At 42.5% G+C, this 27,956-nt stretch overlaps 1 protein-coding gene and 1 long non-coding RNA gene across 8 annotated transcripts in view; one reads left to right on the top strand and one right to left on the bottom strand.

The window, feature by feature from the left end:
• ZNF827 (zinc finger protein 827) overlaps positions 1-27,956 on the top strand; it is a 162,295-nt gene that overhangs the window by 124,507 nt on the left and 9,832 nt on the right. For all 7 annotated transcript variants that reach the window (XM_057492486.1, XM_036888971.2, XM_057492523.1 and 4 more), the window contains exons 9-11: positions 19,320-19,457; positions 20,935-21,106; positions 22,207-22,373. In XM_057492486.1, coding sequence (XP_057348469.1) covers positions 19,320-19,457; positions 20,935-21,106; positions 22,207-22,373 — 477 coding nt within the window. The remainder of the gene's footprint in view (positions 1-19,319; positions 19,458-20,934; positions 21,107-22,206; positions 22,374-27,956) is intronic.
• On the bottom strand, positions 9,890-27,400 carry LOC118914276 (uncharacterized). Its single transcript, XR_005025544.2, has 4 exons — positions 24,997-27,400; positions 23,839-23,922; positions 13,693-13,816; positions 9,890-12,030 (listed from the first exon to the last, which is right to left on the bottom strand). It is a non-coding gene; the product is annotated as an uncharacterized LOC118914276 (long non-coding RNA).

Genomic DNA, 27,956 nt, shown 5'->3' with positions numbered 1-27,956 from the left:
CTGGATTCAAACATGACTGCCTTTATTTGTGCAATTGAAGAAATAGGAGGAATCCTGATAACACTGCGAACAAAGAAGTGATTTTCTTACCCTCTTGAAGGTGGTAACTAGCATGGCCTGATTTTTTTCAAATTGCTGAGGTTGGTGGGATTAACGTCCAACCAAGAAAGAAAGAATTTTTAATCTTCACTAAGAAAAAGGTATTTGTGGTTTTATGCATTGGTTTTACTACATGTAGACCCTTAAAATAATTCATCATAACAAAGGATGAATGATGTAGAGGGGGTGGTTTTCAAACTTGTTTGATAAGAACCCAGAGTTAATTTCACATGTTCATGTATGTGTATAGATGTGTGTGGGGGTGAAATGACAGTGTAAAATGCCTAGAGATAGGTTGGTTGATTGCTTGATTGATAAAGATAGGTAAGTTAAACAATCTTCACACATGCACCATATCTGATATTTTCTAACCTATCCTATAAACTTTCACCTTTTTTTTTAAATGTTGGTTGAGCCTCACTAAGTTCATTTCATGATCTGCCAGGGGGGTCACAACCAGAAATCTGACCATCACTGGGGCTGACAGATAAAGATACCTGGAGTCGTCTCCCACCTTTGAGTTACCTTTTGGCTAATCCAAGAACCATCAACCTTGGTGCCAACTGCTTTGGTGTGAATTCAACAGGCTGGTTTGTTCCAAACACATCGTGGACCCCAACTCCTATCCTTAATGAGCTGATTGGATCACGCCCAAGCCAGGCCTTTGAAGTTGGCCCCACTGTACTAAAAACAGGCAAAACAAAAGGAACCGAACCCTTTCCCAGTGGGATCTGGTCATACGGGGCTTTGTATCTCAGTAGGAAAGAGAAAGTAAGGATGTTTTACGTTTGAGTGAATCTCATCGAAGAACAAATGTCTCAGAATTGCTTTTCAAAATCTTAAAGTGATGACAAAGTGAACTTAAGTGGGAGGAAAAAGACAGAAGAATTTTTTTTTAATGCCACATTTAGCCATTAATTGAACTCTCAGTGCTCTTAATATCAGAAACCAGTCTTTGGCTTTGCACCTCCTTGGATGTAGATGGCTATGACCATGGCCAGCTTCATTCTTGCTCAGTGTGTTAGGTAAGGGGTAAATGACCATCTCTCCCCAGTATATTGCCCTTAATTTCCATTAAAAAAAAAATCTCTCCCTATGAATAGCAGCAGCTCACCCTCCCTGCCGTCCCCTTCCCACCCCCCACCCTCCCATGAATGGTAAAACGCTCAGACTGAAATAATGGAGTTTTTTGGTTGCTGGAAATGATGGATTTCAGCAGCAGCTAAGCTTTTAAAGGCAATGTACTGAAAGGGGGATGAAGCTGTGTCTTGGATTCCACCCACTCCAGAAATCAGCAAAGAGAGAATTCTTTCAATTAAGACATAATGTAATTTCCATTCCACCTGTGGGGCATTACTTCTGCTATGTTGATGAAAATGAACATCAAATTGATCGGCGTCCCACACCCTGACAATCATCAGTCATGTCAAAGGTGCTGGGGGCCTTCCTGATGGGGGCAGTGAGCTGAAAGAAATGCAGGGCGACAGCCTTTTCCTCCCTGCACCCCCGGAGTCCCATCTGAGGACATGTGATGGGTCCAACGTTTCTTTTTAAAAATACATTCTTCCCCACTCTTTCTAACTGGAAAGAGATTTTGGAGATATTGTTTGCTTTGAATGAGCTGATCTCATGGAGCATAAAAAGGTTTCCATTTGTCAAAACTTCAAAGCTCAGTATTATGGAGATATCAAAGTAGATGAACTTCACTGGTGGGGCTAAGAAAGCTCCCATATTTAAAAATACCTGCAAATAATTCTCACTTATTACACATATGTAATATCCAGATGTCTGGAAGTACAGTGCTAGCAACATCTGAAGGCTAAAGGAACTGGAGGTTTAATAAGGCAGTGCTGTCCATTCTGAAAGGGTCAGCTTTTCTACTGTCATTAGAGCTTCCATAAAAGAATTCCATTCCTAATAGAGGGTTTTTCTTCTTACTTCACATAGGCAATTATTTCCATCTTAACCTTGGGTAGAGGAAGTTGGACTAATAGTTACATGTACTCAGAATTATGCCTATGACTTTTTTACTGCCTTTTGAGTTTTCTTATTGAAAGCTCAGTGAACTTCTTAATTTAAAAAATAAGAACTGGCTCATGCTCCTTGGCCCTGGTAATCACCAGGGGCACCATATCATTGAAAGTATATTAAGGACCTACCTGTCTGTATCTCCTGCCCTGCTGGAATTTTTTAAGTAGGCACAGTCTCTGCTTTCTCAAAATCTGAAACCTAGGTTACGTGAGATGTATGAGTTCCCACTGGGGGGTGACTTTGTCCCCCAAGGGATGTTTAGCAATGTCTGATGATTCTAATTGTCATGACAAAGGACAAATGCTACTGGTCACCTATAGGTAGTAACCAGAGAAGCTGTTAAACATCTTAAAATGCAAAGGCCCTACAACAAAATGATCTGGTCCACAATGTCAGGGTGCTGAGGTAGGAACCCTGCCTTAGGTATTGGCGCATGCACGTAACGGGAGAACTGAAAACCAAAACTCACAGACCAGATATACATACAAATTATATTACACTGCTTCAACTGTGCATAAACATGTACTTTGGAAATTATTCAAGTTTGTCAGCTGCTGTTTGGGTATTTAAATAACTGGATTAACACTTGAACTTAAATAACCAGGCAGTTGTGTCACTATTTCAGTGTAACAGTGGCCTGAAAAGCAGGCATCAAATGTGACAGTCTCTTGCTCATGAATTATCACTAAACTCTCAGGAAACAGAAAACGTGCTCTATAGAGTAGGTGTCTTAATCCCTATAAACTAACTGAGCATATTTTAAATGGCAAAAAAAAATCACATGTATCGGGTTAGGATAAAGCTTTGACAGCTGTAAAAAAGCCAAAATAACAGTGGCTTAATAAATAAGGTAGAAGTTTATTTCTCTCGTATATAGAAGCCAGAGTATAAATAGTGTGGGGACGTGGGGGCTCCAGAGTGCTCAGGCTCCTTCTAGCTTGTTGTTCTGCCATCCTTGGCATATGGCTCCTGTTTTATGGCCCAGGGTGGCTGCTCCAACTGCCCCTATCACCCCCACACCCTAAACAGCAGGAAGGTAAGATAAAAGTTGAGGGCACGACCCTCCTTTTATGGGAAGATCCAGAGGTTGTGCACATCACTTTCACTCATCCTGTTGTCTAGAATTTGGTCATGTGGCCACACTTAGCTGTTAGGGAGACTGACAAGACTGTTTCATTGTGCAGCCATGTGCCCAGCTAAAACTCAGGGGTTCCTTGATTAAAGGAAGAAGAAAAGCTTGGATGTTGGAGAACAACTAGCAGTCTCTGCCCCAGATATCTTGTCTTAGATTAATTCAAGGTCGAGGAACTCAGAGACTGCTTAATAATTCCAGATGGCCTTTGGTCAAGATAGAGGTTGCAGACAGTGATGGTGCCTACAATGGCCTGTTATTTCAGTCTGTTACATCAATCCTAAATCACGAGAGACAGTAAGGGTTCCAATCTTAGCTCCAGCACTTCCTAGCTTAGTCAATTTTAGCAAGTTTTCTTCCACTCTTTCTGCCTGGATTTCTTTCCTTGTAAATTGATTATAGTAATACCTAACTCATGGGGTGAGGATTCGTGGAGTAATACACATAAAACACTCAGCACAGTGCCTAACATAGTGAGTACTGCTAAGAGCTCTCAACATCGTTATCATTGCAGGGGATTCTGGCACCTGACCAGCTGATTTCATATCAACTGATTTGAGCCTTAATTTATTAGTGCGTAATGTCTGTTAATTTCATTTGATTTTCAAATTTCACTAAATATTTGTTCCTTTGATCTAATTTTGAGTTGTAGCTCCCACCCGCAATAAAGTTTTAAAATGTGGGATTTGATTGAAAAGAACAAGACTAAACTAAGATTGATGTAGATTCAAGCCAACTCATGAGCCAGTGGATTGCCAATTTCTTACATCAGAGCCACATTGGTGGACAAGGCAAAAATTCAGTGTAGACAACTGATGCTCCATTTGCATTGTCAGCTGTAAAAACATCACTGTACGTTGTTGATTTCTCAACAGACGTCCGAGATTTTTGGTTTGATCAACAAAGTTCATTAAACTCAAGATAGTTCTTTCTTTACTCAGTAAAGGAATTTAAGAACTCATAGTGAGCACATTGCAACTCAGAAGACCTATACACAGTGGCTGTCTGACTTCCTACAGTATTTCGGGTTTCAAAATCTTATAGCAGACATCCTTACCTGACATTCTGCCTCATCAGTTCTAAGACGCAAATGCCTAAAAAAAGGTTAGAATATATTTAAAGCTGTGAACATACATATGTGTGCATGTTGTGTGTATCAGAGAAAAGCCTGTGTTTGTTCCCCAAAACGCACATGTTCATCGTTAGATCATGTCATACTTTTTACTAGTGTACATTTTGAAAGCAGGTCAGTGTTTTACCCTGTGAACTGACAAAAATGCAGATTGTGTCTATTGTGGTATGGAAGGCAGTATGTTCCTATAGACTGTGAACATACTCTGATGTGAACAGGAAGTCAGTGGGGATGGCCATACTTGAATACACACGTTTTTTTGTCTTGATTTTCCTCTTAAAATCCCTTCGGTCCTCACAACATAAAATTTAATAGGATGATTCTTCATCCATTTAATCTTAAATTCAGTAAGGAAGAATGACAATGAGTCATTATGGCAATTATTATTTTATCAAAAGAAAATGGTGAAAACAATTTCATCCACTCATATGGAAATGAAAATTATTAAGACTGATGTGTCAAAATATTTACTAGGCTGAATAGTAAGCCCTCAGAGGGCATGTGAATTTAACAATACAAAGAGAATAAATCATTTCCATTTCTACCACAGAAGCTTTGATCTCTTAAAAATCAGCGTATTATAGTATAATGCTTAAAAATTATTCATAACTTGAAGAAACAGGTCGTAGAGTGTTAATTCCTCTAAACAGAAAAAGAAGGATTCCACTCTTTTCCTTTCTCTTTTTAAAATAAACGAATACAGGAAGCAGAAAGGCACAGAAGCAGCACACGACAATGAGGACTGGTGGCCCTACACCCGTGAACACGTTTCAGAGCAAAGGGGAGCAAGTCCTTTTCCTATAAGGCAGCTTGTGAGAAGAGGGACTGTGAATAATCTCTTAAAGCTCAGGGACGTCACAACCTCTCCTTAGCCAACTTCAACAAAGCAGAAGACCCAGGTGAATCAGAGTAAATAATTGTAACTTGATAGGAAGATCATCCTCTGGCTATTATTACAAGAGCTGTAGGGGAAATGTCTGTAAAGGTCAGCTGAAGTTTTCAAAAATGATTTTACCTGCAGGCAAATAGTTTACCTTTGAGAGCAAGATCTGTACTTAACTTTGTCCTGTAGAGTCTCTTTTATCCGACACAGAGAAACCCACACTCTGACTTGAGCTAGATATGATACATTTGTGGGAAACGCGTCAACACCTCTAATATTTGTTGTGCAATATTAGATTCTACTAAAGATTCTATTGGTTAATCGTTATTGCAATTGCAGTCTCAGAATTGTGTGACCCTAAGAGACCAAAATACTTTATAAAACGTAATACAGTGTCTTTGACCTTGCCTCTGTCTTGGCATGATCCTTGGGAGGCCAGTGTGTGTGTGTGTGTGTGTGTGTGTGTGGATTGGTTCAGTATCTGTGAAAAGGGAAGGGCACCTACCACACAGTTTGTTAGGAGAAGCAAATGATGTAACTTACATCAGGTACCTTTCAGAGCACCTGGTGCATCATTAGTTCTCAGTAAGTTTTATTACTGGTGGTGTGACTACATGTTCTGCACAGGTATTAAGAGAGTAAAAGGAGAGATGATTCCAAATGTTCAGAGTTGGTTAGAAGTTCGATTTTTAAGTGATAAAATACGCTGTCCTTCCCACCCTCCTCCCCACCACCAGTTCACTGCTCCTTACTCCCGCGCCTTCTGGCCGCCCCCTCTCCCTTTGCCCTTCTGCACTACTCAACCGGTGTTACCAGTTTCATGGGCATTTTTCCAGTGAAGTCATATTGTGTGCACAGACAAGTGCAAACGTATCTGCATATAACAATAATTTATTTTTGGAACATTTGTTCTTAAGCAGCCCTCCACCTGAAAGGTAAAGAACCTCCTTTCAAGCTGATAATTGAAATGAAGAAATGAAGTAAGAGTCCCTTCCCTCCATGGTTGCCAATGGCAAGTTTTCCTACCCTGTGGAATCAAATGGTTACACCCTTCCTGATTTAACAGGATAGAGGACATTAGTGTCCTTCTGATAGGTAGACACTGAGCCCACTCAGTGGAGTCACATGGAGCTCCTGACTGCATTCAGGAGGCCATTTTTATCTCCACCTAGAGACACGATCATTTAACTACTCAGGCCAAATATATGAGTGCCCAGAATCAACAACCAGCTCTCTTTTACATATTTTTATTTGACTTAACTGACTGGTTCTAAATTAAATTGAAAGGGAATTCGAAACCTTAGGTGAGGAGCCATTGGTATAAGACATCCTCTCAGCAAAGAAGTCCAGAAACAGGACAGCTGCTTCTCCTTCCCTTCCTTTAAACATAGCCCTTGCCCCACACACATGAACCTAATCAAATCATGATTTAGCCCTTCCCCATTCTGTCACTTAGGGCAAAAATGATTGGGTTAAAAGGGCATACTTGTGATCATCATGGTGCCTAAATTATGCGAGAATAACGTCTATAAATAATGCAATGAGGGAATAAGCAGATGCAGTCACTCCTCACAAGCAGGTGACAGTGATTCTGATGTCCTTTGGCAGGCACATGTGGGTGACAGACCTGGTCTGTATATTGTAGTTGGCCATTTTGGTTACATCTTCAGTTTGAAAGAGGAAAGAGACATGCCAGTCCATCTGAAAGCCCTGCCTTTGGAAGCTCATTTTTTACCCGTGGTTACCTGCCAGAACAGTATTTGAGATTTGGTGTTACTTGGTGACCTCTTCTGCTGTGCATGTTACTGGTTTCTTCAACTGAATGGCTCTGTGGATTGAGTCTTGACAGGGAAAGAGCTTTTCCATCGGCCTTTACCAGTGTTGGGTATGTGTATGCTTTATAAATGAGAGGTATAGCTATCTCTAGGAGTTTCAGCTGACATCATCTTCTGTATGATTAGAATGTGACCACACTTTCAGTTCAGAAGACACCATCAGGACCTTGAGGCAAATTCATACGCTGGAAAAGCAGCCATATGCCATTGAAATCAGAATGTGGCAGCGGTCCAATTCAAGGAGCATTTGTGAGTTCCCATATTAATGTTAACTGCCAGTATCTTTGTTCATGCAACATTAAGGTTACAAATGTGCACATGCCAAAATTGGGAAAAAGCAGAAAACAAGATTCTGATGGTGACATCTGTTCTCCACTATAGTCCATGTTCTATAATACAGTGTACAGTTTGAGGCCTGATTAGTTATGCAAACTCTTTGGTATGTGATGTGATTAAGAAGCTGAACTCCAGCATGTGGGGAGGCAAGGAATATGAAGCGAAGACGGTGCTGAGTTCAAACTAGTTCACTCCCAGTCTGAATTTTACTATAGGACTTTAGGCAAGCAATTAGCCGATCCAAGCCTCAGGCTTTCTGCAAACTAGAAGTAATAATGTGCCTTCTCCGTAGTTCACAGAAGGTGAGGCAAAGATTATATTGGTGAAGTCTCCACAGAATGTTGAACTTCCATCATTAAAGTTAAAGGTATGGCTTTCTGTTGTAGGGTAGGAAGTGGTGCATCAGGGACAAACTGGGACATCTCAGCTTTGTGATTTACTACGTTAATTGACGTATCGAACATCAATGCATGTTTTCTCTCCTATGCCTGTAATTAGTGAAATTTTAATCAAATCAACAGATACTAATTGATTGTCTATTATATTTAAGATCTGTGTAAAGAGAAAGGATAGGAAGAGATGCTTTGAAAAATGACCAAGTTAGAACACAGGAGTAAAATATATACACCTAACCTACAGCAGGAGAGAACCTGTAACTAGAATATACTGCATTTCCACAGCAGACTATGGTAGTGCTGTCATATTTCCAAATTTATTATTTGGTTTCTCTATAGTTTGATTTGTAATGAAAATAGTGCATTGATAATTTTGCATTAGTTTATTTGACTTCCTTTTAAAAATTTGAAAATTGAAATGGATAGAAGATACCTTTTTTTAAAATGTAGATTTCTCCTCGTTTTGCTCAACTACGTTGGCATTTGTATCCTTGTTTCTTCACAGACCCTTTGGCTATTGGATATTTGTATTTCTGGTGTGTGAGCCAAAAATCCATTTTTTACTCTTTCAATCCTGAAATGTCAAATAGAAATGACTTAGATTTTTCATTTATTTATATTGATAATGGTAATGCCCTAACTTGTTCAGACTCCTTGTCAATAGGAGGAAATATGTTTATAATAGAATTAAATTTACATTAAACAGTAACTCCATTCTGTTCTTCAACAGAGACATTTGTGTTGAAAGCAGCTGATAAGGTATTTTCATCCGAGACCACAAAACGCCGTGATGCTTGCTGCCTAAGAAAGAGAAAGGTTAAACACATGACCTTGGCCTCCTTAGGACCCAATCTAAATTGAGGTCATTGACCTATAAAAATCTCAAAGCCAGCAGCTATCAGCCTTTTTCTACTTTGATCCAGAGATTAAAGAACCTTCACAAAAAGGAGTGACCCATCCCATGGACACACTAGAATTTCCTGCAGTAAGAAGGAAGCCACGAAGTGTGTATCTTCCATGTTAGGTACCCTGGGTTCAGATCCTGGCTCTACGTCTTACCAGCTACGTGAGAACAGGCTACTTCCTTAATCACTCTGAGCTTTGATTTCTCTCATCCATAAAATGAGGATAATAATGAGGCCATTCTGAACATGTTGTGAAGACTAAATGAAATAATGTGAAGGGACAGCCTTAGCACAGTGCCTGGAACAAAATAAGTGCTAAGTAAATCTTAGCCATGAATATATGAATCATTGATAATGACATTATTGTGGAGATGGCCTGTTTTATTTATTTAAAAAATAAATGTTTGCCAATTGTGTTACTTATCATTATTGGTAACAAATTACTAATGCTGCCAATCATTTTGACATACTTTCATAGGAAAATGCTAACAATCCTTTCCCATCTCTCCTAGCTAACAAGATTATTCCCCAATATGTCTGTGTCTGTGGTCCCTTCCTAGGGAAAAATAATTTTAAAAACCAACAAACAGAAATCTCCACCATATAAAAACATAAAACTTCACTTAATCAAAATTGCATTTCTGAGTCAAAGAGGAAAATATCTGTGACTGGTGTTGCCTTAAAATGTTAAATTTGCCACCACCTAACATAAATTTTATAATGTGCTAAAACCCAGGGTCAAGGGAAAGGCAAAATAGAACAGTTCTATTTTCTTTTAATACAGAATTCAATAGATCAGGAGTAGAGAGAGAGGAGACTGAAAATTCAAAACTGGATGTAGTCACACAGCGTATTGCAGTGTCTGGGAGCTGATAAGGCTTTAAGGAAATTTAGAAATCTTTAAAGGAACAGATGATAAGATCCAGGCTTGTCCATAAGAAGAGGGGACTAGAATAATTGAGCATACCAGTGCATGCCAATCTTAGTGAAGGGAGCTGCAGAATCCCTAGGGGGTTACTTGAATAATATTTGGAAACGACTGACTTGAATTTAAAAAGAAACATACTAAATATTTTTTAAATACTGTATAGGTGTGATGCAAAGCATGCCATACAATTTTAGGAGTAAACAGGCATGACATTTTTAGTATTTTAGGAAATCTGAATTTTCATGCTTTGGAATATTTCAGAAAGGTCAAATACTTAACAACAGTGGTCTGCTACTTTTATGCATTCCTTTATTTATTCAATAAATTGATACTAAGCCCTAGTCTCACAATAAACAAGAGAATACAGAGGGAATGCCCCTGTCTGCCCCAACAATGGTAATCTCCCTCAGGATGTTCTTACATGGGTTCATACTTTATAATAATTTGTAGAAGAAAACTCTTGGATTTAAAGATCCACCGTCATTGCCGACAGTGGTGGGACAGCTCCACGCTAGGATCCCTGTTCTTTCCCCCCACTGGGAAGAGCTGCAAGAGGAGTCATCCTAGGGTCTTACTCTGGGACAAGTGAACTCTGGACTCAAAGGAGTTGTGTAATTAAACTTTACATAATTGGTGCTCAGAGCCTGATACACCCCAACTCGGCAGCAGTAAGGATGTAGGAAGGAGCCGAGAGGAAATCAGGCGCGAGACGAGGCAGACGCACGGGTCCCCGCCGCCTCCCGGCCTGAGTCCTGGAGGAAGCCCTGGGTTGCCCCAGTAAAGCCCCCTTTAAATGTATGTAATTACAGATGCTCATTCCTTATGGTTTGTGAATACCGGGAAAATGTAATGTACAATAAATCGAGATTGTAGTAGAGAGATTTGTCCCTGGCAGAATAAACCAGAACCCAGAGATTTTCTTCTTTGATCTTGTAGTAAAATACAATGAGTGGTGAGGGGTATGGGCTTTGGAGGCAGACAGACCTGGATTTGGGATAGGCTGTCCCTTACCAGCTGGGTGACCTTGAATTCATTGTTCAACCTCCCTGAGTCTGACAAGCCTTTTTTTTTGTAAAGTGGTAACAATAGTATCTAATGCCTAGTGCTGTATAAGGTTAAATATGTGTAAACTGCATAGTACAGTGCCTAGGACAACAGCAAATCTTCCATAAATGTAAGCTGCTGTTTTAATTATGCATTATCTCCTTAGAGTACTTTTAATGAACTTGATATTGTTTTGCATAATGGAGATAAACTGCCACAGTGGGGTGAAACTTTCGTATATTTTAAGCCTTTATAGTCAGAATTATGCTCAGCTTAACCACAGTGACTTAACCAAATGGGGATTTTTTTCACCTAATATAGGAATTCAGAAACAGGTGGTACGGGGCTGGCACCGCTGCTTGAGGACCTGGCCTCCTCCTGATTTTCTTCTCTCCCACCCTTATCAGGTGGCTTTCATCTGCATGGTTGAAGAGGGTTGTTCTACCTCTAGACGTCCCAGGAAGAAGAGCCTGGGTGAAAAGCCTTTTCGCAAGACTGGGGGTTTTTTGTTTTTGCTTTTTTCAGGAAATGGGGGAGTGTCGGAGACTCTCTCCCCAGGAACTCCCACCACCAACTCCTTGGCCAGGTCTGTGTTTCATGGCCAGCCCCTAAGGGCAGTGGAAGCTGGGGAAGGGAAGTGCCTGTTTTTATCTGGGCACATTGCCACCCTAAAAAAATAATTGCAGCTCCGTTGGACATTGAATAAGCAGCCAGCAGTGTCTGCCACCAAGCCAAAAGAAAGACACCGCTCCCAGGCCCAGTGGTTTTCCAAGCATGATTTATGAATGTCCTGAACACTGGGACATCTGTGGGCATTCACGAAGATTTTAGGGCCTACCATCATCATTAAGAAGAGAGATGGTCACTGGTCTATGATAACTGGCAAGGTAACAACCGAAGTCCTTTAGGTGTGGCTCCCAAATCAACAGTGGCAGTTTGTTTCATCATCATACAAAATCAGTTGGCCCCTTAGTTCAGCAGTCGTGATCTTGGTGATATGACTGTCTCATTTATTCAATAAGCATGTATTCAGGATCCACTGATCTTGGAAATACAAGTAGAAGAAAAATGTAGAAGCAACATCCAAATCCCAGTGGACTTCTTTTTAAGGTTAAGTTATATAAGAGGCGACAGACATCAGTTGGCCTAGCTTCTGGCAGTGATGCCCTCTGTTTGGACCCTAGAAAAGTCCCCTGCAGCGCTCAGGTTCTGTGTGATCAGCTTCACTGGAATTAGGGATGCTAAGTCTTAGCCATTTTCTATTACTGGAAGAATCAAGTTCCGGTTTTCTCCTATTGATTTAAAATGACCTGCATAAAAAAAACAGATGTAGAAAACATTTATCATTCTTTACCAGTTTAATGGTTACAAGTCCATCAGTAAGGATTCATTGAGGCTAACTATTGCCCAGCATTAAGCAAAAAAATGTCATCTAACTTTTCTGGGGGGATTCCAGGATGTTTACTAAGAACCAATTCCATAAACCCTATTGGCTGTAGGCTTTGGAGTTGATTTCTTATGGCTGAAGGAGCCTCAGTGAAACTATGGGGCAATCACTTAAGGTCTTTGGGCCTGTTTCCTTACACGAAAGAAGAGAATATTAACATAATCCCTAAGATTCCTCGCTGAATTAAGTTCTGGGGCAGGATGGAGACCTAGTTACTATGGAGACCTTGGTTCTGTTACTCAACCCTGGGTGAGCTGTGGGCTACACTGGGGTGAGAGTGGTCCTGGAATTTCATGCCTTGGTTTTATCTTCATAGACATGAAGGAGTTGGAGTTGAACAAATCTGAGTTCTGTCAAGTGGTTTGCTAGAGCTCCCTCCCAAATTCTAGCTGATGGGTTTATTGGAATTTTTTGGAGAAATACTTGATGGGTTTTATCTTCCTAGGCTCTATGAATGGACTTTGCTAAGTTTGTTAAGCATTGGCGGTTGGAAATGGGCTCAAAGAAGGCCAAGGCTGTGAGCTCTTTGATGCCTACGAATCTCCACTTGGTGTTTTGATTGGGCACAGATAGACAAAACCTGTTGCTAAATTCTGCTCTTAGCTGTTCATGGAACTGACATCTTGATTGGCAGAAAACTCCGTACTTTGGGAGAGTGTTTGAGATGGGCCCTAAAGGGGATATGGTTACACCAAGACCTGCAGATAGGTGGTCAGAAGGAACCTAATAGATCTGTTGGACCTGCCAAGTTACCTCAAGTTTGAAGTGACCGTTAAAAAGAGCACTAGAGTAAAGCTGTTAACTCCTAAAGAGTCCTTTGCCACAGCTGACTTCTTAATTCTTGAGCAGCCCTCAGAAGGTGGCAGCTTGTTTTAAGCAGAGGCCCGAAAGAGCCCATAAAAGTCAAAGGACAGAACCAGTAGGGATGGCACCTAAGCCCAAAATTACATGACCTTTCTGGAAATGACCTGATAGATTTTAATCTGTCCAGGACTACTGGCTCTAAATGCAGAGGATTTCAGAATTTCACTTGAGATACAACTCAAAACTCTCCAGGCTCAATGATGAAAGAAAGAAATGATGAAAAATACCATCTGCCACAGTGGAAAACCCAGGGCAGCGCCCGGGCCTCTTCCTCACTGAGCAGCCAGTGCAGATTTAGTCATTCTGGACAGTTAGTTATGTGTTGAGGTCACATTTTGGCCAATCTTTTGCTTACGGCTTTAACCAAATAAAGCCTTCTCTCTCCGCGTTTCTCTTGCCAAAGTCAGGTTAAGGGATGATTCTTTGAGAGGACTTTTTTGGCAGGAGGTACAGGGATCTCCTCACACAGCAAAACATAACCAACAAAGCTAAATGATTACCTGTCAGGGGCTAAATGATGTTAAAATTGAAAAGAAGCAAACTGAAAAATCCTCCTTTTATTTTTCCCTTCTTCTTGTTCTTTTTTTTTTTTTCCACCGAAAATGCTCCCCAAATGTTAGGGAAAGTTCAGTGGAACTCTCTTCAGTAATAACTAGCTTACCTGAGAAGGGGGTTGGCTTTGAGGATTTCCCCATTTGGTCTTTCTCTTGTTCCTTCTTTATTCTGACTCTTGACATATTATAATTTCTAACTTCTCTGTGGCTGGAAATATTCTAGGCCAACACCTTCAAGAATGGAGACAGAAAGAAATCCTAGTGTCTGTGAATTGTTGCAAATCTGCACATGTCATCTTGTAACCAAGAATATTAAACTTAGAGCCCAGAAGGGGAAGGAAAGTGCCTTCCTTGTTTGTTGTAGACTTTGGCATTGGTTCCGTAGGGCCTGGAGAACTTCGGAGAGGCCGTGGGTCTAGGCTTTGCTCCCCCAGAGGTACTAGCTGGGTTACCTGGGGCAATTACTTCACTTCTCTGGACCTCGGTTTCCTTACATGTAAGAAAAGAACATTGAACAAGAGGGTCATTAAGGTTCTCACTGAACAAAGATAGATTTGGAGCAGGATGGAGACTTAAATACTGTGAAAATCTTGATTCTGTTACTTAACACTGTTCAGTTGTGGGGTGTCTGGGGTGGGAGAGATCTTGGAATTCTATACTTCAGTTTCTTCCTCATGGAAATGAAGGTGTTGGATTCAAAGAAATATGAGTCCTCTACTTGATCTAGTGTTCTGTCAAGTCTGTCAAGCTTCCTCCCAGATTCTAGCAGATGGGTTTATTTCCTGGAAATCTATTTAAAGAAGCACTTGGTGGGGTTTGTCTTCCCTGGCCCTGTGTATGAAATGAGCCTTGTCCGCTTGGCGCACAAAGTCCTAGGAGGCAGAGTTAGGCAGGCTGTCTCTGGGTCGTTAGGCCTCATCACTACAAACAAGAGGCCTCGGTTCACTGTACATAGGAAATGCTAAGAGCCTTGTATTGGGCCTGCTAAGATAGGGGGATTCTCTTTATACTCTAGTCCTGTCTTCCCAACTTTTATTATTGGGATAAAAGTGCTATTTGCTTGATTTAATTTACTTCGCTGGAAACAAAAACCTGTTTAAGGAAGAGGGAAAGCCTCAAATGACATTCAAAGCAAGGACCATAGGTGGGAAAGTAGAAAAGAATCTGATCAGGTAATACTGAGTAGCCAGAGATTTGTGCAAGTGATTTACGGAATCCCAGGAACCAGAGTAAGAGAGCGTGAGGAGAAATAAAATACACTGTGGGAGACAAAATCCTCTGAGGCTGAATAAAAAGATATCATTAGACAAGTATTCTTTTATAAAACAAATGGAGAAAATCCAAAAATTAAAAAATCAGCTCCTTAAAATAATGAAACAAAGGGATATGGAAATGAAGATGAAGAAAAACAAAGTTTTAAAAATAATACCTATATTCCAAGCTGATTCGTGGTTTTTTCATGGACTGATTTAAAATCAGTTACTGCTATGTGGAATTTTCTATTACCTGTTAAGCTTCAATTTTAAGTTTTTAAAAAGCAAATTCCTTAATAATCTTAAAAAAAATTTTTTTAAGTAGAACAAAAGAAGATAATTAACATGGAACTATGCTCGGCTGGCTCTATACTTACTGCTTTTAATACTGAATATGGAAACTTCCTCACATGATGCTAGAGTTTTAAGATAAAGCTTGTCAAAGACCAGAATCTAACATCCAGGGTCCTAAGACCAAGTTTCCACTATAAAATAAGAACAGTATTTATTCTTTGTCTCATTTGGAACTTTTCATTTAGCCATTCATTTATTCAACAAATGTGTACTACACACGTCCTATATATCAGGCACTGTGCTAATGCTGAGGATATACAAATGACGCAGAACCCCTTCTCTCTGTGACTCCCATTCTGAGAGAGAAGGGAGGCCAGAGAATGAATGCATCTATTGAGCACTGCTGCCTGTTGGATTAGCTAGGTGCTTTCTATTTAAAAGAAAAGAAAAATGTATGTGGTATATACATACCTGATCATATATCATATGTGATCATTTTATTATATGTGATAAAAATGTGTGTGTGTGTATATATATATATATATGATAATGTAAACAATATAAGAGGTAAAGTGCAATAGAAGTACTCATAGAAGTGCTTTGGGACAGAGAAGGGGAAATGACTAATTCTGCCTGGGGGATTGGGGAAGGCTTTACCAAGGAGATGAAATCTGGGATAGGGCTTGAAGATGGGCTGGATTTGCTGAATGGAAGAAGTGCTGTGGCAGGGAGTAGCTTCTGGTGGGGGGACAGTTGATTGAAAAGCATTGATGGCTCAAAAGGAACTAGCTTGTTCCCAAGAGGGTGAGTGGCTCACCCTGCTGAGTATTTGGCTGGTAGGAGGTAAAGTGGGGAGCTCAAGGTGGGGGTGGGGGTTAGAGCCAGCCAGCCTCTGAAGGACTCAAATGGCAGGTGTCGGAGTTTATTAAAAATCCAAGAATAGGAAAAGTTTACATAAAAAAATAGGTCAGTTGTAGCTTCCGCATTGTTGTCCACACTCATACAAAAATCGAAACATGGTATCTTCTGGCTAAACCTGCAGCACGTGACCGCAGTGGTAGCCCAGCCAGTCCCTTCAGTTCCCAGGACAGAGCTGCAGCACGGTGCCGGGTCTGCGAACCCAGCTTTAAAATGCACACCCGGGGGACACTCGCTGCTGCCCCTGCACAAGTTTCCTTAATGTAAGGTTACAGTCCATATTGCTAATGCATACAGACTAGTACAGGCCCATGTATCTGTCTTTATAAATACTTCTTTATCAATAGGTTCCCAACTTAACTGTTTTTAAGTATTTGTGATGATTTTCAATCATCAAGAACTGCAGACAAAGTTGTGCTGCCCTGGGCGCATCCTGGGGCAGCTGTGGCTGCAGGTGGCAGCTCTCTGCCATCGTGTGGGCCACGCCTGCTTCAAAAAGGCAAAGCACAGATGTTTCAGAGCTCGACCTTGCTGGGTGTCCATCCCCTTCCCCTCTCACTCTAGAATTAGCCGGACAGCCTTTGGTGACTGATGGGAGGCTTTGAAAGAGAGAGGGAGGAATCAAAACAGATTCTGAGGCTTCTCACATGGCATTGGGTGGCACAGTCCACAGGAAATGTGCAAGCATGTGGCATCCGTCGAGCTCCATTTCAGCCCCGTGAGACGGCTGACGAGCAGGCCTTTGACTTTCGTACTTGTCTGTCAGAACAGTAATCCTCCCCCCACTGCCGCCCCGCTCCGGCCTCAGCCAGCGTGACTGGGAGGCCCTGTGCCCGGTGGGAGAAGGCTACAAACGGCGGGCTTGTGGTCGCCTTGCTCCTGTGTGTGAAGTGCAAGTGGACGGCCTTGGGGAATGCAGACTGCAAGCAGAGAGAGCAGCTGTTCCTGGACAAGGCTGGACAAGGCGTGGGGCCCCAGCGAGGGAGGTGGTGGCCGGAACTGGGTGCCCTCCAGTCGGCTCTGGCCTGCTTGGCCATGGTGGGAGGGTGTCCTTTCTGCTTAGCTGAAGCACAGTCTTCATAATTTTAACAGTTTTCTGAGATCAGTGGAGGGAATCAGCCTTTCTATAATGCTTCACCTTCTCGAGTGTGTGACTAATACTTGAAAGAATTAGTAAGAGACTCCCTTATTTTGAATTGCATCTATTTGTTGTGTATGCGACCCAATTAATTCACTCTTGTTGTGACTGTTGGAAGACTCTCTGCCCTCCAGACCTCTCCTTGTAATTATTACTGTCTTCCTCCTTTGAAGCACTGTTTTGACTACACACGTAAAAGGCGCTCCTAAAATACCCGCACATTGCTGTGGGCCCGAAATACCCACTGATTAGACTCCAAGACAGCCCTCGGAGTGGTTCTCTTCCTCCGCACGTCAATGGCCTGTACCTTCCTTTTGACCTTCCCTTCCCCCCGCCATTCTGCCCCTTCCCCTTCAAAGTTTTTAGTCACATGCCCCAACGCTAATAAAAATAGCTCTTCTCCCTGAGACCCGAAGAGCTGTGTTTTCACAAACACAGATAAATCAGTACATGTGCCTTATCGGCGCGGGGATTGCTGGCCGGTGCCTCGTGCACTCACCGATCGCAGCCGCGCCGCCGGCCCCGCCCCCTTCCGCACACGTGTTCCTATTTGCTCTTCCTTTGATGACGCTACCTGGCAACTCTGCGTTCAAATGGAAATCGATCCATTTGACTTGGGAAGCAGTTCTAACCAAATCGTGTGAAGTAAAGCGCTTTGCTCTGATGTTGCCCCATCCAGTGGCCTGAGCGTTTTCACCTCCGCGGGTCTTAATGAAAAGTTCTTTCCACCACTACTTACACGGCGTGGTATCCGATTCTGGGAGGCAGTACCTGCTGTGCTTGAGAAGATGCACAATAATTCCCTGAGATGTACAGAACAAGGTATTAACTCAGTAAATTATGTGCCTTGTTCTTCAGAGTGAGGCCCACCGGGCTGTTAGTGGCCCAGACAAGGGGTCCTGCAGGACGCGTACCCTTCGCTCCTCTTGGGGTCTCGCGATCACCTCTCTCTCCTTATATTACCGTGGAACGACTGTTTGTATGATGCATTACAGTTCAATGTGAAGGAATATAGATGAGAAAATAAAGGTGATTCTATGCATGATAATGAGAAAATAAAAGTTTTTAAGATGACAAGAGAGTGTATTAAGGTCCACTTGTTACATGCATGGCTGGGAATCATTTCCCCAAATAAGGTGAGACCTGTGGGGAAATTCTAGCTGTGCGCTCTCGCATTAGGGAGTTTTAAGTGGAGCGGTACCTGAGTGTGCTCGGGCTGTTATAACAAAATACAACAGACAGGCTAGCTTATAATAGCAAGTTTATTGCCCACAGTTCTGGAGACTGGAAGAGGTCAGGGTGCCAGCAGGAGCAGGTGAGAACCTTCTTCCAGGTCGTAGAATACCTACTTCTCTCTGTGTCCTCATATGGTGAAAGGGGCAAGGGAGTTCTCTGGGGCCTCTCTTCTCTTATAAGGGCACTAATCCCATTCTTCAGGGTACGCCATCATAACCTAATCACCTCCGGAGGCCTCCCCTCCTAACACCTGGCTGTTGGTCATTAGAATTGTGACATGAATTGGGTTGGGTGGGAGCACAGACATTTAGACCACAGCAAGCAATATGCAGCTGCCATCACCAAGTCTGTGATGGTAGAAGATCTTCATTGAGGATTTTGCACAACCCCAGCACAGAGGGCAAAAGTTTTCTTCATAAAGGACAGTGAAAGTGTATTTCCTTTCAAGAGATTCAACATCTGGTTTCACACCAGAATCTGAGATTCTTCATTCACTGTCTTGTGACAAGAGTCTACATCTCTGGAATTTTAACATGCAACTCAGCCATTCATGCATTCATTCAACAAGTTATTTATTGAGTACCGACTATATACCGGGCAGTGCTAAACCATGCTGTCGGCCTGCTGAGGCTCAGGTCGGCTGACCTTTAGTGATGAAAGAGAGAACACGGGAGACCTTGACTAGCATGGAATCCGTTGGCCGTCACAACCTTCAAGAACAGCCTCCTAAGGGACAGGAAGTAAGCTTGAGGCCCAGAGGCTACTGGGACGTATCTGCCGCTACCAGCCACGTACTTCAGAAGGAAGTCTGCTTACGTCCTGAATATTGACTTAACGTGCAGTTTGTTTGTGATGCCTTGCTTATCCCTCCTGATGTTCTGCTTTCTTGGCCCAGAAACAGAAAAGATAGTTCTAGAGGCAGGAAATGGATTGCCATCCTGGAAATTCAACGACCAGCTTTTTCCCTGTGACGTGTGTGGGAAGGTGTTCGGCCGACAGCAGACGTTGTCGCGACATCTCTCGCTGCACACAGGTGAGTCAGGGCCTCACCCCTCTGCCTTCTGCACCCTGGATCACCAGCTTCTCTGTTACTAAAAGAGAGTTTCTCCAAGAGAATTATAACGGGAGTAGTGGAAATGTTCTTATCTTGACCTTCTGAAGTCATTTTGCCTAGATGTTCAAATATGTCCCTGGAAGGGCTTTTTATATTGAAGGGCTCATAGAGTTCAAGTAAGATTGATGAGAAAAGATACACATTTAGGCATATGCAGGTACAATTCCTGAACTCTATGCCAGGTATTGCTCTCAGCTTGAGGGTGCAGGGGTGGGGCTCCACCCCATCTCACTGGTTTCATCTCACGGTGGTTAATGGGAGTTATAGGGGCACCAGGAACCTTGGTAGAGAAACAGCTGCTATCTTTATTTACTTTATTTACTATAATAGTACAGAAATACAGTTGATTCTGTGTGTTGGGAAAGGGGAAGCAACCAAGTTAAGAGGGATAAAGGAGGAATAAACAGTAACTAAATCAGTGCAGCAAAATGAAGTTCCTTCTCCCCCAGAAGAAAGAAAGGTATTTCATCTGCACAGTGGGGTTCTCCCCAGCCCTGCTGAGCCCCAGGTCACCCAGCACTTCAGATGTTGGGGACCAGCTGTACTGAAATGCTGCTTTACATTTTGGTATAGGAAAACTTTCTAACTTGTTCTTCCCTCAAATAGATAAGATGGGTATTTTTTAAAGGCAAGTCCCCTAATACATAGTGAGAATTAAGAACAGAAAATGAAGTTGCTCTTTCCTTCTGCTACTGTTGGACCCTTATCCATACACTGGAGGCAAAGCCTGCTCCTTTTGTTTAATTTGCTTGATTAATCAAATGAATTCAGAGTGCCACTCTGGAACAGTCATGAAACACTGTCAGTTTTATGAAAGGGTTTTCATTAAGAAATTAATTGAAATTTTTAATTTTATTTATGTTAAATGAAAAAGTCCAATTAAAATGATTCCACGTGAGTCATTTTTTCCCCCTTTAATTTCATTAGGGTTTTATTTCCTGGCTGCCCCAGGCCTGGAGCTTCGGGAAAATGGTGGGTCCGCTCCTACACACCAGTCCTGTGAATGCTGTGTTGACTGCCCTCCCCCAGCGAAGCTCCTGCCCTGGACTGACACACGGAGCTCCCCTCCCCTCCCCCAGCCATCCCCCTGCACCTGCACAGTATTCTTTTAACCCCTCTGAGGCTCATCTTATCAGGAAGAGGGGCCTGTGGGTGTCCAGGAAAAAGCAGATGATCCAGTTACGCTGGGACTTTATCTTTGAAAGTATTAATACAGGAGTGACCTGCTGGGTAAAGGCTTTTTTAGAGATTTACAATCCCAAGGTGTTCCCTTTGTCCCCATGTGAGATCAAGTTTGAACCCTCCTCTCTTTGATACCTTTACATGGTCTCTTGCAAAGTGCTGGGATTTTATTTTTGAGAGCTGTTTGGGTTTTTCCCTGTTCCTTCTCCCCCAGAGGAAAGAAAATACAAATGCCACTTGTGCCCCTATGCTGCTAAGTGCCGCGCAAACCTCAACCAGCACCTGACTGTCCATTCAGTGAAGCTGGTGAGCACGGACACTGAGGACATTGTCAGCGCCGTCACCTCCGAAGGCAGTGACGGGAAGAAGCACCCTTATTACTACAGGTGAGCTGCGAATGGACCCCGCTAGTCCGGCTTCCCCAAACTCCCTTGGACACTCCTGCCCGTCTGCTGGGGCGTATATGCCAAGGCGCCTGCTCTCCGCCGCAGCGCTCACGTGCGTTTCAGTACTTGCTTTGCTTGGATTGAACCCCATACGCATGTGCACTGCCTCCTCTCAGCTCGGGTGGTGCAGCTGGAATTGACTGAAGGGAGTGGCCTGGGAGGCGGCCTCCTGGGGTGGAGCTCCACAGAGTGGCAGGGCTCTGGGGACTTAGCTTTCGGGCCTGGGCAGCTGAGACGCTCCCACCTCGGTACCTGAGCACCTCACTGCTTCCTGAGAATTATACTAAGGGAAAAAAAGACTTGAAAAAATAAATCTGAGAACCCTGTGGAGAGAGTCCTGAGGCACTGCGTATTTCCCAGGTCCCGTTGTCCTCAAGTACCTGGAGTTTCACGTTTCTGTTCCATATTCAACCATGAATCAGTGTAGGCCGGGTTGCTATAAAATCCCAAATTTCAGGCTCTCTGAGGAATCTTGCCAAGAAATAGGCTGAACAGATTGGTGGAAACTTGCTTTTGCATGAAATGTCTCCATGGATGGGTGGCTTCTAACAGGAATTGTCACAGACAGGGCTTGCTCGGCTTGGAGTGCCACCCGACTACGTGCGTGTGCTTTCTTTCCTGCACGGCCAGTTCCCAGAGCCAGCGGGGGACTCACTGGGATGCGGGGTGCTCTGAGTTTATTAGTGTGCAGTACTGTGCATGTCTTGGCAAGGCTGCACCCCATCTCTTTGCCCAAAGGAATCAGTTAGGTGATGTGCAGCATCTGGAATCTGTAATTTTAAATTAACTTTATGATTACTTCGCATCGTTATAACATGTATGGGATTGTTACATTATACTGGCACTTAATCTACCTGGCATGGTGACCACTTCAGAGGCATCCCAGAAAGCAGAAGAATTTTCTGATGCAGAACCTTTTGATTGAAGGAAGAAGTGTGTGAAAGTCCAGTTTTCCTGAGCACGTTTAGAGTCTTTATATAGCTGGATAGCCTGCATGTAGACGTAACCACTCCTCTCTTTCCTTTCATCCTCTCATATAGCTGTCACGTGTGCGGATTTGAGACTGAGCTCAATGTCCAGTTTGTCAGCCACATGTCACTCCACGTGGACAAGGAGCAGTGGATGTTTTCGATCTGCTGCACCGCCTGCGACTTCGTCACCATGGAGGAAGCAGAGATAAAGGCTCACATTGGTACCAAGCACACAGGTGACCATCTCTTTTGGTCCCTCTCACCCGTCTGTCCATCCCCAGCCACATAGAGCCCCTGCCCACCTGGCAGGAGTGTCCTTGCCCTGCGATGCTGACACTTCCTTCCTCGAAAGGACTTTTGCAGGATAGCAGAGCCACATTGCCCTGTGGCCATGATGCCATCGCCTGGCACAGCTTGCGCTGTGCTAATGCGAAAGACCCACAGGTTCAGGTGCAGTTGAAAGGGGCTGAGCCACCTGCTTGGTCCTCACCCTGGCCATCTTCATCACAGGTAGCCATCCGCAAGCTCTTACCACACTGCCGGGCTTGCGCCTGTGCGTGCTGGATCCATGTAAGCCTTGTACCAGCCACTTGAGGCTGAGCCTACTGTTAGCACACTATGTAGGTGCAGCAGAAAGTCATACCAGAACAGTTTCATCCTAGAGCCTGTCTCTGTATCACGAATGTTCTGTCAGCCCCTCGCAACACTCGGCAGAGGTTTGAGCCTCTCTGTTTTGTGCCAGGGCACCTAATTCTGCAGGCTCTGCTCGTCTCCCATGAAACTGCAGGCTTGACATTCTCTCTAACGATGCATGGCCAGTCCACTCAGGAGCAAAGCAGTCTCCTGAAGTAACCACCACACTCTCTCGGCCATGGCCAAGGCTTTGCCAGTGCTCACCTTGCGTTCAAGGCTCTTGCCATTCTGGTGAACTTCTTGCATTTGATGAGGTTAACATTTTAACTTCTCCACGTGATTGTCCTCTCCCAAGTTGATGGTGACAAGTGACACCAGCGTGGAGTCATTGAGAATGAGGAGGAGCTCCCCCTGCATTTTGCGGTGCTTACAAATTATGGGCCGACGTTGCTGACTGCCCGCTGGGTTTTGGGTCGGCCCCTCGCATCCTGGGCTGGAAGGATCTGGGGAGGGGAATTTCCCAGACACTTGTGCTGACTAGAGAAGGATCTCTCTGTGCTTTGCTGGCCACCCTGGGCCACAGCACCAACAGCAATAAAAGCTTGTTTTCATCAGTAAGTCGAGCGGCTCTGGCTGGGAGGTCTGCAGAGAGCCATCACCTGAAGTGAGGAGGGGCCATTCTTACACTCGGTTGTGTGACCGTGGCCACATTAGCGCTGTGGGCAGCAGGTGAGCTGGGAAACCCACGCGGAAGACAGATGAAATTCAGCATTTCTGGAGCGGCTAATGGAGGGAAAGGCTAGTCTCTCTTCCATTTCCACTGGCTTTTCAGGTGCTCTTCTCCTCTTTTCTGCTACGTTCCCATACTTCCAACTCTCTTCAACCTGAGTATGCCTAAAACCAACGAGAACCTTCCTGCTCCCCCCCGACACCACAGCCCCGCCACCACTGCCCCACGTTAGGGAGACCCTAGAAACTGTAATGGCTGGGAAAAAAATTGGACTTAGAATCATTTAACTGTCCTCGATGGACACTTCACATTCACAAGCAGGCAGCACAGACACTCACCTCCTAATTGCCACAGAGAGCACAGCACCAGCCTCCTTCCCTCTGGGCAGTGGGGCTCCTTGTCCACGGGAGAAGAATGTTCTTCTTTGTTAGCACAGAGAGCCAAGAGGGACATGCATTAAAGAAGTTTCCTTTTTAATACAGTAGAAGTCTTTAACACTGCTATGAGGAAATGAAGTTAAAACCTGTTTTATAGGTTTTCAGCCAGGGGCACTACTAAGTTGTTGTTGTTTTTTTTTTTTAAGGGCCAGATAGTAAATATTTTAGGCTTTCAGGCCACACAGTTTCTGTCACTACTATTCAACTCTGCCGTTGGAATCGGAAAGTAGCCTTAGACAATACAAAATGAATGGCTGTGGCAATGTTCCAGTAGAACTTTACTTATAAATAACAAGAGGCTACATTTGGCCTTCAAAGGGGTGTAGCTTGCTGCTCTTGGTCTCATGGGGAGGGTCTCTTGCATTTTGTAGCTGTCTTGAAGTGTTTGAATTTGACCCAAAATATGTCCAATAAGCTGTGTAATTGCAAAGTTAGGATACGAAGCAGTATGTGAGCTCCCCAATACATCTAATACTGCACATTCCTGAGAACAGGGAGCTTTTCTAAGCCGTTGCTGTATCTCCAGTGCCCGCACATTGTAGGGCGGGAGTAAGTGTTCATCCAGTGTGGGAATGTACATGTGCAACCACATCTATACACACTTTTGCATGCTAGGTAAGAAAATTACTCAGAAATGGCTCTTTTTGAACCCTAGAGTTACTGATTTATGTATATAAAGTATGTGGAGGAAGCTACTTGGGATAGAAGCACACTTTGGATCCTAGATTCTGGTTCTAGACCCCATGGTACTGTAAAGAGCCCTGCAAACGTAGGAACTCATTTAACTTCTCTGGGCCCCATCCATTCCCTGAGTTTTTAAACATGCAGGAGATACCCAGCAGGCCTAAGATTCTCTAATTCTGTGAGCCATATTCTCTATTTTTACTTACTGTCCTAGGAATGAGCACCTTTTATTCCAGTATGCTAGGGAACCTGCAAGCTTTCTTGTTACCCAAGTGAAGTTGTTATCTAAAGGATGAGCTTTAGTGGGTAGAATTTTTATTTAGCCCCCCTCAGGTTCCATGTGCCTTTTCATACTTCCTTACTGGCTACTCTTACCCAAGCCTGCTTGCAAATGGGGTGCTGAGCCAATTTTGAGGGACTGTCCTTTGTTTAGGTATTTTCTTCAGTGACTCTTCCTCATCCTCTTCCTCCCACTCCTTGTACCTGTAGAGAACATCAGCAAAGGAAAAACATTCTGTCTGGTGTTCATGCCTTCTTGAATGCAAATTTTGCTGCAATTTTTAAATGTTGCAATAATGGCATTGAGGAATTTGAATAGCTACTTCGAAAATAGAACCATCCATACTTCACCTCACAGTGACACCAAAGTGCCAGATGCCTTACACACTCCCTGTTAGCAAATCAGCCCTAGAAAAGCTTGAAGAAAATAGAACATTTATCCAACTTACAGAGTGGGAAAGATTGCTAGAAGCTTAAGTGATGCAAGAAATTGCAAAGGAAAAGAATCAAAAGATGTGACACGAAAATTTCTTGTATTTGCAAAAGAGAAGGAAAATAAAAACAAAAAACCAACCTGAAAATTGTTTGTAAAAATGACAAAAGGCTAAAATATTTACGGGCTTCCCCTGCTGTCCACAAGTAGAGCATTCCTATGAAAACTTTCATAGGCCAAAATGGCATAAAACAAAGAAGCGATTACCATTAATTTATATGGAAAACATTTTGAGCATTCCTATGTCCAAAAAATAACCTCTCAGGCATTTCTGATACCTGAGGCCATACCTTGCTAACCGATGCACAGAATAAATAGAGATAAAGCACAGATGCTCACGACACAGTTGGAAGCTTTGCCATCAAGGTGCTGAGTGTAGCTCGCAGGGAGGAAGTGCAGCGGGTCCCTCTCACTACCCCAGCAAGCACTGTCTCTGTGAAGGCTCGCAGCAAAACAAACGTGGAATGCAGTCTTCACTTTCTGCCTTTTTTCATAAAAGTGAAAATCCTCTTAAGGTTTCCTTCCGGTTAGTGAAAACAGGTGCCAGTGTAGATCTTTCGTAAAGCAAAGTGGCATAATGCCGACTTTCAAAAGTCAGGGGTACGCGCTGCATAGAAAATTCACCGAAACTGTTAAGAAACACTTGAGGTCTCTGAAGAATTTACAAAGGATATGAACAGTCAGTTCACAATAAAAGAAGTAAAAGCTAATCACTTAACATAAGGAAAACTGTTCAACCTCACTAGCAGTCAAATTAAAACTCAAAAGTGGCTTATGCTCCACCTGTTAAGTCAGGAGCCTGTTCTTAGTGTTACCCACCATTGTCAGATGTACTGATGCCCCGGTGGCCATGGCCCTACGAAGTGGTTGAACTTTTGAGACCGCATTAGGTAGTATAATCTAACAAGCTTGAAAATGTAATGCCCTGTGACCCAGTAATCCCACTTCTGGGATTTTATCTGTAGGGGAAAAAAGTCAACCAGTGGGATTTAATTTTAAGGAAATACTTAAGTAGAATAGGGTAAGTCTATTCCATGTAATACTACCATTTAAAACTTCATAATTATTTTCATAAATTTTTTGAGAGCCAGCTGCATGTCAAATATATAAAACAGCATGGGAAAATGCAAAGTGTTATTATTGTTGTATTTTATAAAATTGATGTTATATTTTATAATGTAATAATAATATGTTCTATATTGCTTGCCATGAGCCAGGCATTGTTCTTAATGCTTAACATATAAAAATCCATTTCATCCTTACAACAAACTTGTGTAGCTGCTGATACCATCATATTTTAGATGAGCTAATGGAGGCACAAAGTTAAGTACCTTGTCCTAGGTCATATAGCTGCTAAGTGATTACAAGTGGAATTCAAACTCTGGTATTCTGGATCTAACATCCTTATTCTTAACACTATGCAGTTAACGGCAACAATTTTAAAATGGAGATGCTTACTTAAAAAAAAAAAAAGTCCATAAAAAATGTAATGCTGTTTTGTGTTGAGGCAGCGAGATGGTTGTTAATTTTTTTATGGTCTCAATGTCTTAATTTGTGTTGTTTTCATTATGAAGTATTCAGGTTTCTAAAAATCTAAATTTAGGTTTTACACGTTCTCTTCAGCTGGCTGCCCTAATGTGTGAGGTTGTATTACCTATGCACAAGTGTGCACAAGTGTCCTTCACCAGGAATCTTTGTGATGCTAAAGCACAGTCTCCCTATAATTTATACCTTAACCTAAAACGGTGGGGTTATTTTGAATTGGTTTGGGGAGAACTGACATCTTAACAATTTTGAGTCTCCCGAACAGTGTCTCTCTTTCCAGTTATTTGGTGCTTATATTGTACATCTTTAACTTATTATATCTTGAAGTGATATTATACTATTTTATATGTAGTATAAGAGCCTTACAACAGCATACTTCTTTTCTCCTCTCACAGAATTTAAGTTATTCTTGTCATACATTTGCTTATATATGTTTTATAAACTCTATATAATACATTGTTATTATTTTTTGAGGTTACTTTCATTATCCTGTAATAGGTTTTAAATAATATGAAAAACTCAAATACTTACCCCATGAAGTTGTCCTTTTCGGTCCTCTTCATATTTCTTTATATTTACATTTGGTGTCATTTTTTTCTTTCTGCCTGAAGAATTTAACATTTCTTGTAATTTGGGTCTGCTGCTGCTGAATTCTTTCAACTTTCTTTTTTGTGTTGGTTTTTGAAATATAGTTTCACTAGGTATAAAATTCCAAGTTGATAATTGTTTCTTTCACTACTTCAGTGATGTCGCTCCACTACTTCTCACTCACATTGTTTCCAGTGAGAAATCATCTGTCATCTCTATTTTTGTTCCACTGCACATAATGTATCCTTTTTTTTTCTGGCTGCTTTTAGGAATTTTTTTTCCTTATCATTGATTTTAAGCAAGTTGATTTTGTTGTCCTTTGGTATAGATTTCTTCATCTTTCTTATATTTAGGGTTCATTGATGAATCTTTGGTTTATGATTTTCCTCAAATTTGGAAAACTTATGGCTTTCCAAGTATTTTTCTGCCC

Source organism: Manis pentadactyla, chromosome 1 (genome assembly GCF_030020395.1).
Source record: "Manis pentadactyla isolate mManPen7 chromosome 1, mManPen7.hap1, whole genome shotgun sequence".
In the NCBI taxonomy this organism is placed as follows: Eukaryota; Metazoa; Chordata; class Mammalia; order Pholidota; family Manidae; genus Manis; species Manis pentadactyla.
Note: the sequence above shows the minus strand (reverse complement) of the source record. Positions and strands in the feature narration are given on the sequence as shown.